Source organism: Candoia aspera, chromosome 4, assembly GCF_035149785.1.
Source record: "Candoia aspera isolate rCanAsp1 chromosome 4, rCanAsp1.hap2, whole genome shotgun sequence".
NCBI lineage: Eukaryota > Metazoa > Chordata > Lepidosauria > Squamata > Boidae > Candoia > Candoia aspera.
In genome coordinates, this window is record NC_086156.1 from 3,874,563 (window position 1) to 3,885,177 (window position 10,615).

The 10,615-nt window shown below is 46.3% G+C and overlaps 1 protein-coding gene across 1 annotated transcript; it reads left to right on the forward strand.

Annotated features, from left to right (window-relative positions):
- The first annotated feature begins 405 nt into the window (after nucleotides 1–405).
- On the forward strand, nucleotides 406–10,261 carry KLHL40 (kelch like family member 40). Its single transcript, XM_063303291.1, has 6 exons — nucleotides 406–1,594; nucleotides 3,796–3,956; nucleotides 5,711–5,818; nucleotides 7,507–7,692; nucleotides 8,596–8,742; nucleotides 10,006–10,261. Exons 1-6 carry the CDS (start codon nucleotides 449–451, stop codon nucleotides 10,115–10,117), a joined length of 1,860 nt encoding a protein of 619 aa, XP_063159361.1. The 5' UTR covers nucleotides 406–448; the 3' UTR covers nucleotides 10,118–10,261.
- The last annotated feature ends 354 nt before the right edge of the window (nucleotides 10,262–10,615 follow it).

The following is a 10,615-nucleotide window of genomic DNA, read 5'->3' on the forward strand; positions in this document are numbered from 1 at the left end:
TGTAGTATCAGTTTAATGCCCACCCTTTGCAGCTGTAATGTCACTTGCGCCCCGTTCCTAAGAAGCCGGACCTGAGTCTTTCTCCAGGAATTCTTTGGGAAAATGCTTCATTGGGGAGAGACAGGCCCTGGTCATGGGGCTAGAATTACACATACAGCTGTTATTCAGCCTTCTGTGTCATCCTCTCCGCCCCTGCCTAGCCCTCTGGTTTCCCATATTAAAAGATGATCCGCTTACACGTGTTCCTCAGGAGATTCCATCAGCTTTGTAATGCTGCAGCTATATATAGAGAGAGATATGACCATCTATATAAATCCCTCTTGCCATCTGAACCGAAGCAGATGAGCAGCCACATCAGCAGCAAAGGGAGGTCTCTCGGCATTCTTCCCGGAAGCAAAAGGGTTCAAGGGGTTCCTGGGAGATTACAGCCGGGAAGAAGGTTTCTACCATGGCCGCCTTGCCGATGGAGCAAGCTGAGGAGATGCGTCTTTATCAGCAGACTCTCCTCCAAGATGGGCTGAAGGACATGCTGGACCACCAGAAGTTCCTTGACTGTGTCTTGAAAGTGAAAGGAAGGGAATTCCCTTGCCACCGTCTGGTGCTTGCGGCTTGTAGCCCCTATTTCAGGGCCATGTTCCTCTCCGACATAGATGAGAGCAAGAAGAGGGAAGTCAGCTTAGAAGATGTGGATCCAGAGGTCATGAGTAAGATTCTCCACTACATCTACACCTCGGAGATTGAGATTACCGAGCAAAACGTTCAGGACATTTTCTCAGTAGCCAACATGTTCCAGATCCCTTCTATTTTCACAGTCTGTGTCTCCTTCCTTCAGAAGAGGCTCTGTCTTAGCAACTGTCTAGCCATTTTCAGGCTGGGATTGATGCTGGATTGTGCCCGCTTAGCAGTGGCTGCCCGGGATTTCATCTGTGATCGTTTTTCCCTGATCTCCCGTGATGAGGAGTTTTGCCAGCTCTCTCCAGATGAACTTATTGCCATCATCTCTAGTGATTCCCTCAATGTTGAGAAGGAAGAGTTGGTCTTTGAGGTGGTCATGAAATGGGCCACGGCCAAGGACCGTGAGAGCCGGGTCAAGACGCTACCGGTAGTCTTTGAGAGCATCCGTTTCCGTCTCATGGACAAGGGTTATTTTAGGGACAAGGTGGAGAAGCATGCCATGATCAAATCCAGCCCAGAGCTTCTCAAGAAGATCCAGATGGTGAAAGATGCTCACCAGGGGAAACTAACAGTGGTGAAGCAGAAAAAAGAGAAGGGAGAGGAGAAATCTGAGGACCAGGTTGTCAATGGAGAGTTAGATGAAGAAGAGAGTGAGAAAGAAGAGGAGGTTCTCCCAGGGATCTTAAATGATTCAATGCGTTTTGGGATGTTCCTTCAAGACCTAATCTTCATGGTCAGTGACTCGGGGGCTGTGGCCTATGACCCAGCTGCCAATGAGTGTTATTTTGCCTCCATCTCGGCTCAGATTCCAAAGAACCATGTCAGTCTGGTTACCCGAGAGAACCAGATCTTTATAGCCGGTGGACTTTACTACAATGAAGAAGACAAGGAGGACCCCATGAATTCCTATTTCTTGCAGGTATCAAGCCTCTTTTCACTTTGGCAAGGGACCAGGGTCTAGCTTATGGTTTCTGGTCTCCCTTTGCATTGGGGACTTAACTAGGTTTTATCTCAGTTTCACTGAGGTCCACGTTCAGCCCACTCCTCGTTCAAACTGATTTGAACCCTACTTCCAACCGATGTGCCCTACTGAGGGTGGGAGAAAGAACCTTGCCTAATTGTAATGCATGCCAACTTTCCTTACATAGAATATTATTAATTTGTCAAGAATGCAACAACTGCCTCGCTGGATCAGACAAAAGGTCTGTCTCTCTCAGCATGCTGTTTCCAACAGGGGACAGCCAGACGCCGTCCTGACCTTCTCTTGCCATTTCTCACCAGCATCTCACATTCAGATGTATCCCTGGTGGTCTTAAAAAATAAAAAGTTAAGTAGAGTGATCTTGCCCTAACCAAGATCTATAAATATATATAAAGGAATCCTGCTGGGTCCGAGTGAAAGGCTCAGATAACCCAGTATCTTGATTTTCAGGGCAACCAGAGATGGTGGGATTGGAAAGCAGAGGGTGGATAAACATGTAGCAGGGGTACTGTGGCTAAATCCTGCATTTTAGACCAGGCACTGAGCTTGAGGATGGATTAGAACAGTGTTTTTCAACCTTGGCAACTTTAAGATGCATGGACTTCAACTCCCAGAATTCCTCAGTAACCATGCTGGCTGAGGAATTCTGGGAGTGGAAGTCCATACACCTTAAAGCATGCTGGCTGAGGAATTCTGGGAGTTGAAGTCCATATACCTTAAAGCATGCTGCCTGAGGGATTCTGGGAGTTGAAGTCCACACATCTTAAAGTTGCCAAGTTTGAAAAACACTGGATTAGAAGATTACTAAAATCATGAAGAATGCTATGATGCTCTACTTCTAAGAAGAGTACAGTCCCATCTTTCTTTCTTGCCACTATTTTGCTGGTTGCATTTCTCTCTGTAGAAGGATGCATAAAATATGGAATACCCCAGAACATCCTTCCAGCCACAATCTTTTTGGATCCAGCAGAGCATTTTGCATTATTAAAAAATTGCCACCCCAACATAGTTGCTATAGAAGCCAAGCTAATCACTACGGGTTGGCAGCCTGCCCACCCACAAGCGTCTGATTTATAGTCAGAGTAGCTATAGCTGGCCTCCAGTAGCAGGAGCAGGATATCTGTTAGTGTTACTTCTCAGAGAGTCTTGGTTGGCTGTTGGGGAAACAAAATGCTGAACTTCGTATTTCCTTGGTATCTTTTTGTGGACATTTCTGCACCATCTTCTACAGGGGAACTTCCAACAGCTTCCTCTCTTGCAATCGTCCACCACACTTACCTTCTTCACCTAACTTCATCCTGTTGTTCATATTCTTCTTGTAAGTGAGAAATGGTTAGGCTGCAGGGCAAAACATCACCCTTGGCCCTGTTTATTTCCAGCATGAAGCTGAGTCCAGCATGGTCCCAGGAGGCAGGCGTAGAAAACAAAAAGTCAAAAAGTCAAGTCAAAAAGTCAAAAATTGCAGGAGCAGTTCAACTTTTCATTAAGAAGTGTGTCCACAGGGTTGTCCACAAGTTATGGTCAAAAAAGGCAAGATGGTGGCCCCAGCAGTGTGATCAAAGCTATTGCATCCTTGCAGCCACCATCTTGACTTTTTTGACCATGCCCTGCAGAGACCCCTGATTAGCATCCTGAGGAGCTGGCAAAAAAGGTGCGAAGCAAACTGACCAATTTATGTTTCAATATAGACCTTTCGAGATGGCCATGTCTACCATAGCTGTGGCAGGGGGTCAAAAAAGTCAAGATGACTTCTGTGAATGGGTGATCAAAGCCCTATCCTTTTCACCGTGCGCAGTGCACAAAGGCAGGGCTTTGACTGTGCCATCGTGGCTGCCATCTTGACTTTTTTGACCCCCACCCTGCCGCCACCCCAACAATAGCCATTGGGAGATGAAGCAAGACCCCTCCTACGTGGCAGCCATTTTGTGGAGGAGCCCACAGAGTACTCTCCCCTTTCTCGATCTGCTCCCTGGCCCCAAATCAAGTGGCCCCAAACTAGAATTAAACCATCATTCTCAATACCCTGGAAATGCTGTGGAATAATTGGATAGCTTTCTGCGAAAGAAGGATGTGGCTGCATTCATAGGGTTCACGGACAGGGTGGAGGTGCCCCATGGCTGTCTTCTCTTTCTTTGGCAGTATGACAACCTCGATTCGGACTGGCTGGGCATGCCCCCCGTACCGTCCCCCCGCTGCCTGTTTGGACTCGGAGAAGCGGAAAACTCCATCTTTGTGGTCGGGGGGAAGGAATTAAAAGAGGGAGAAAACACTCTCGACTCAGTCCTGTGTTACGACCGGCTGTAAGTGCCAAAGGCTTCCTGGTGGTGGTGGGGACCAGTAGGGGGAAACTGAGGCCTAATCGGCATCTCCTGCTTGGCCAGGAAAATCCTTGGCATCACTTTTGCCCATCATGACCTCAAGGGCATTAGGTCCAAATTTTAGTTTAAGGGATCCCCCTGCCTTTAGAAGATGCAACAGACTGGGTGTTTATCTCCCCCCAATGTAAAAGGCAAGTTCACTACATGTGAAGTAATCTACATAAGATATTTCCCCTTACATTAATTTCGTATTTACATTATTTGGAGCCATTTATGCCATTGGCGTAAGGATTTTCGGATGCCAGTTTTGCCCTTCAGGTTGCAAATGACTCAAATAGCCATGCACAAGGTCATTGAATCATAAATGAATCAGAGCACTGGAAGGGTTCTCTGAGGTCATCCAATCCAGCCCCCGCCTGGTGCAGGTTCCGCTGGAGCACTGTTTCTCAACCTTGGCAACTTTAAGCTGTGTGGACTTCAACTCCCAGAATCCCCCAGCCAGCATGGCTGGCTGGGGGATTCTGGGAGTTGAAGTCCACCCATCTTAACGTTACCAAATTTGAGAAACACTGATCTAGACAGTGGCATGCTGCTCAGAATTGGCTGACTATAGGTCTGTAAGCCCTATAAATAATTTTTTTTAAAAAAACCTAAATAAATCCATGCTGATTGGAGGGAAAAGCTAGCTAGCCCCTTATTTCAAGAGGAAGAGATTGGTTGTGGCCTGATTGATAGAGGGGCACAATGCTAGAGGGGACATACCACCTTGGTGATCACACAAATACCATCAATTTTATTTTATTTTTTCCTTCTTCTCATGATGAAGAGGGATGCATGTTTTGGCTAGAAGGTGAAGGAGCAATGCTGAAGGGCCTTGCTGTTAATATTTTATAACCAAATATTAATTAGTTGATAGAGCTCCAGGTTCAATTACTGGCCAGAAAGCGCAAATGCTGTTCTTAATAAACTTTGTAGACTCATAAATGTGGCCATTCCTGAGCACTGTAGTATCATAATTTTTTTTTTGATCTGTTCAATCGTGTCTGATTGCCTCCTTCCTAGGGCTGAGAGAAAGTGACTGGCCCAAAGTCACCCAGCTGGCTTCGTGCCTCAGGTGGGACTAGAACTCACAGCCTCCCGGTTTCTAGCACGGTGCCTTAACCACAACACCACACTGGCTCTCAGTATCATAATAGATGTAGGCTTAATAAAAAAACCTGTGCAGTCCTGGCTATGTTTTATAATAAAATGGCAAGAGCTAGGCAGAGGAAAAGCTGGTTGTTTTGAAGGGTCCTTTTTTGGGGGGAAAAAACAAGTAAGCAATAATTATATAGAACCTAGTTTGTGATTTAAATGATCTGGTTTAGTGCAACAATGCAAAGAAGAAAATGGTGTGAAGGAGAGCGGGGGACTTGAAAATGAAGGAATTTAAGAAACATAGGATAATTATTCTCACACTTTTAAAAACTTTCAGATCATACCTGAAATTCAGGGGGATATATACAGTATATATGTTTGCCACCCAGGATTGGAAGAAAACCTGTTAAAAACAGTCGTTTTGTTGATTGTTAGAAATGTACGCAGCATGGCAGGAAAATACATGATAGCGTTGGTGTGGGGTGTGATGCAAACAGGGCTGCAAAAACTGGATTTGCTGTATCCCCCAATAAAAGGGGAGCAGGAGAGAGGGGCTGTGAATGCCACCCCCCCAATCCAACCTCTCTTCTCTCCTTCAGGTCCTTTAAATGGGGGGAAGCAGACCCTCTGCCATATGCCGTCTACGGTCACGGTGTGGTATCGCACGACGACCTTGTCTATGCCATAGGAGGCAAAGGAAATGACAAGTAAGTTTTTGGCCTATTGATTTGTGACCTCTCTATAAATGTATGGCTCTCAGCAGGGGTAGGACAAGTGAAAAGAAACAGGGGTGTGTACAGGGTAGATTATGATCAACTTTCCAGATGTGTTGAATTCAACTCTCACAATATATGGCGGCAGCAGCCCTGGGAGGTGGGGGTCAAAAAAGGCAAGAGGGGGGCAGTGGGACCCAACCAAAGCCTCAGCCTTTGTACGTGCACAGTTGGATGCTGTGACCGCCATCTTGCCTTTGTTGAGGATGCCACTATTGGTGAAAAGCCTGCGAGCTGAAATCCAGTCTCTCAAGAGGCCAAGTTGATAGGCAGCTGTCACTCTTTGAGATATGCCTTAAATTCTGGGACAGAAGAGAGGCAGAACTGCTATTAGAATAAAGGAGTCTGGTTACCCCATCTGATTGATTGATTAGATGCTATCAAGTCAGTGTCAACTCTTAGCAACCACATGGGTAGACCTTCTCCAGGATGTTCTTCAGATCTGCTAATGGTGTCCTTATCTTTGCTCTAATTGAGTCCATCTACCTTGCTGCTGGTTGCCTTCTCCTTCTCTTTCCTTCCACCTTTCCTAGTACTATGGACTTCTCAAGGGAGCTTGGTCTTTGCATTGGTTGATCGATTGATTGCGTGCATCAAACTGGTGTTGATCCTTTGCAACCACATAGATAGACCTTCTCCAAGACAATCCGTCCATAACCTTTAAGTCCCCCAACAGTGCCCCCATCACCACTGTAACTGAGTCCATCTCCCTTGCTGCTGGCCATCCTCTCCTTCTCTTTCCTTCCACCTTCCCCAGCATTATGGACTTTTCAAAGGCATCTGGGTTTTTGCATTGATTGATTAAATGCCACCAACTTAGTGTCAATTCTTAGCAGCCACATAGATAGATTTTCTCCAGTCCTTCAGATGTCCCACCAGTACTCCCATCAACATTGTAACTGAGTCCATCCCCCTTGCTGCTGATCTTCCTCTTCTTCTCTTCCAGTTTCCTCAGCATTATATTCCAGAGAACTAGGTCATCACATCATAGGTCTAAAATATAATTAACCACCCCATTTAGAGAGGCCAAATTGCTGGGAGGGGGCTGAGCATGGCCAGCCACCCAGATACATTTGGGGGTTGCCTCAGGTAGGCATGTCCATCATCCTGCAATGGAAATGGTTATCCTCAATCCATTATTTGGGTCTTAGTTTATTGCTCAATTACCTATAGATTGTGCATGATCTGGATTTCCAAACCTTGTATTAGAGGCCCCGAACACACTGAGATTTACACTTCCCTGCTGAAGAAAAAGATGTAATTTCCCACAGATTTGGGTGGCAAGTAAAATGGATGGGAAAGCCACGCAAAGCTTAGTTAAACGATTACCCCACCAGCACAGCTTCATGGTTTAATTGCTGCGCCTACTGCAGCTCTCAACAGCTCCCATCCAATGTACTTAAAATTGTAACCTGGAAAAGTGGGGTGCTCCTTTTCTGGCTGGCCATAACTGGGCAAGGCTGGGATCCACGTTCGGCCTGCACAACATCAGCCGGAAGAAAAACAGCATTTACCTAAAGGAAAGCTAGAAGCTTTGGGCCAGCCCTAACTTTTGCAGCTGGCCCAGCACAGAATTTAGTTCATCCGCTGGAAACTTATTTAATCTCTCCCCTCTGCTGCAGAAAATGTCTGGATGCTCTGATGGTGTATAACCCAAAAAAGTTTGAGTGGAAGGAACTGTCGCCGATGAAAAATGCCCGTTCTCTCTTCGGGACGACTGTCCACAATGGCAAAATTTACGTGGCTGCAGGAGTGACCAATTCTGGTTTGACCAACTCGGTGGAAGTGTACGATATTGCGACTGATAAGTAAGTGCCCCCTTAGGCTGCACATTGCACAAAGGCGCACTGGAGGGCCTGTGAATAGGTCTGCAGTCTCTTTGAATGCAATTGCGTTATGCCAGGAAAGCAAGCTCTTTCACGCTGCAGCAAGAAGGGTTAATAGCACAGGACACTCTTTCTCAACCTCAGCAACTTTAAGATGTGTGGACTTCAACTCCCAGAATTCCCCAGCCAGCCATGGCTGGCTGGGGAATTCTGGGAGTTGAAGTCCACACATCTTAAAGTTGCTGAGATTGAGAAACACGGATCCAGGTGAACCTTTAATCCAAAAGGACACATTCACGAGCACTAGCTAATTTTCACTGGACAGGGTCTTCTGGAGAATTCCCCGCACTACGGTAATAAATGCATAATGGTATGCCACAACATGTTTCCCATTTCTGAATTACTAGACCAGACTTCCTCAACCTTTTGGCCTTGAAGGAACCCTTGAAACAGGCCTCGGGGGACCCCTGCACATTCAGGCTCAAATAGAGGCTAGAAGTTACAAAATTATTCTATTTGTTTCATGGGTAGGCCTGTCTAGATGCATTAACCGTGTTCTTAAACTGAAAATAAAGAATGAAACTTCCCTCTTTAAGGGGAAGTTGCCCGAATTTGAAATGATGTTTTAAATCCATTGTGATCTCCCAGGGAACCCCTTGTGACGTCTCGTGGAACCCGAGGGTGCCACGGGACCCTGGCGGAGAAACCCTGCCCTAGAGAGTTTTGTGTCAATAGATGGAAGGGCATGGATGTTGCTGCCCGCAGGCTAAGGAGCTTAGACAGCCTTCCTAATGCTTTGAGTCTGAGGCTCCTGGCCTGCGAGGAAATCTGTGTTTCTTTTCTCTTTTCCCAAACGGGTCTGGTTTCTCCTTTGCCCCTTGATAGATGGGAGCCCTTTCCTGAATTCCCCCAGGAACGCAGCTCCGTCAGCCTCATCAGCCTCGCTGGGACGCTCTATTTAATTGGTGGTTTTGCCACCGTAGAGACCGAATCTGGAGAACTGGTTCCCACGGAGCTCAATGATGTCTGGAGGTAAGAAGCGTTGAACATCACTCTCCCTTTTCAACTCAGCTGGAATAAAAACAGCACATCCCATGGATTTGTTGTGCATTCATTTGCTTTTTGCTACCCTCTGCTTAATGCTGCTTGTATGAGAAAGTGCCTAAGCCAGGGGTTGGACTTCAGACCGGCAGATCAAATGCAGAACATCAAGCTGAAGACCTCGTTGCCTATCTAGGCCACCTTTCCGTTTCCAGTTGTTAATCAAAGCAAAGATCCCTAGCGATGGATCGTCAATGGGCTCTGCCTTAGAGCAGTTCTCTCCCGCCTGGCACGCTCCAGATGTTGAGATTCAGTTCTCAGAATTTCCAGCCAAGGTGAGAAATGATGCCCTAAAGCAGGGTTTCTTAAGCGTTTGCAGAATGTGGCTTGGGCCATCACTCAGCAACCCTTTAGCGCAGCGTGTTGTGCGTTTCCCTTCTCTTCAGTTCCCTTGAACTCTTTTCATTTCACTTTTTTTTCCCTTCTCACATTTCTTTTCTTCTTCGTTTCATTTCCCTTCATTTCATTTTATTTAATTAATTTAATTTAATTTTCTGCTGTTCTCTTTTCTTCATCTGCTTATCTTCCACTGACTTTTCTCCTTCTTCACTTCTCATCATTTAACTTCAATTCTCTTCATTCCCCCTTTCCACTTTTCTTCATTTAACTTCTCTTCATTCCCTTTTTTCCCTTTTCTTCACTTCTCCTCATTTGACTTTAAGGCCTCTATTTAGGCTAGACACTTCAGACCTCCCACAACTGGAAACACGGCACTTCCCTGCTACTCATTAAAGCAGCCCATCTTTGCCACCCAAAAGATCCTCTTTATTTTAAAGCTGTTCAGAAGCCGGAAAAAGATACGGCTGCTTTAATAAGTGCTGGGTGATGGCCCAAGCCACGTTTTGCAAACTCAGCAGGTTTAGCTAGTTTATGGTTCAAGGCATAGCACAAATGCAGAAAACCAGATTAATTCCCCAAGCAAATATGGGTAAGCAAGTCACAAAAACAGAGGCATAAGTGGAGAGGCAGGTGAGGGATGGACAAGACCCCCTCCCCAATAACTGCTGCTTTATCTCAATGATTTGGGGTGCAAACCTGTTGCAAATGGCTCTAATTGGTAGAATTCAGCTGCCTAGAAGAACAGCAAAGCCCTGGCTGTTGTACTATTTGCATTAAGACTTCAAGACCGAGAACTGATGTGGTCAGTCGGGATCCCTTCATCCCGTGATAAGGGTTTCTGTGTGACTTTTCCAGGTACGACGAAGAGGGGAAGAAGTGGGAAGGCGTCCTCCGGGAGATCCAATACGCATCGGGTGCCACTTTTCTCCCGGTGCGTCTCAATGTCTTGCGGCTGACAAAGATGTGATCGTGCCAAGGCCTCCCCTCCGATTTGGGGCCTTTTTCGTCCTCCTCACTGTCTTTTTCTGTATCTCCATTTAAACACTCCACTGTGGTGCCTTGATTTGGTTTTGTTTGGTAAAAACTAAAAGATGCTGGTTTTGCAAAACTCGTCTATTTCCTCAATGAAAATGCAAGGAGAGGGCAGCTGTTTGTGAGGGCCCGGGGGCTCCTGCCCATGTTCAGTTTGGTGTGCTCTGTTGCATCTGGGCAACTAGATTTTAACACGGTGTCACCTCTAAACTAAGCTGGATGCAACTGGCAATGTGACACAGGGGGAGGAAACCTCTTATTGACATACAACCACCTACATTCGTCCAATCTTTTTCAAACCTTCAACTTTTCCTCCAGGAGTTAGGAGGTAGGTTGCCAAAATTCAACCAGGAGGCTTCCACGTCCAAGGGTGGACCCCTACATAGACACCTGCTCTTACACCAACACCTTAACCAGGGTCCCATGGCGATTC

What these genes read in the sequence shown, in the direction of transcription:
- KLHL40 (XM_063303291.1), top strand. Translation starts at nt 449, where the DNA reads ATGGCCGCCTTGCCGATGGAGCAAGCTGAGGAGATGCGTCTTTATCAG. An exon ending in TGAATTCCTATTTCTTGCAG is followed by an intron (nt 1,595 to 3,795) that starts GTATCAAGCCTC and finishes TTTCTTTGGCAG; the next exon opens with TATGACAACCTCGATTCGGA. An exon ending in GTCCTGTGTTACGACCGGCT is followed by an intron (nt 3,957 to 5,710) that starts GTAAGTGCCAAA and finishes TCTCTCCTTCAG; the next exon opens with GTCCTTTAAATGGGGGGAAG.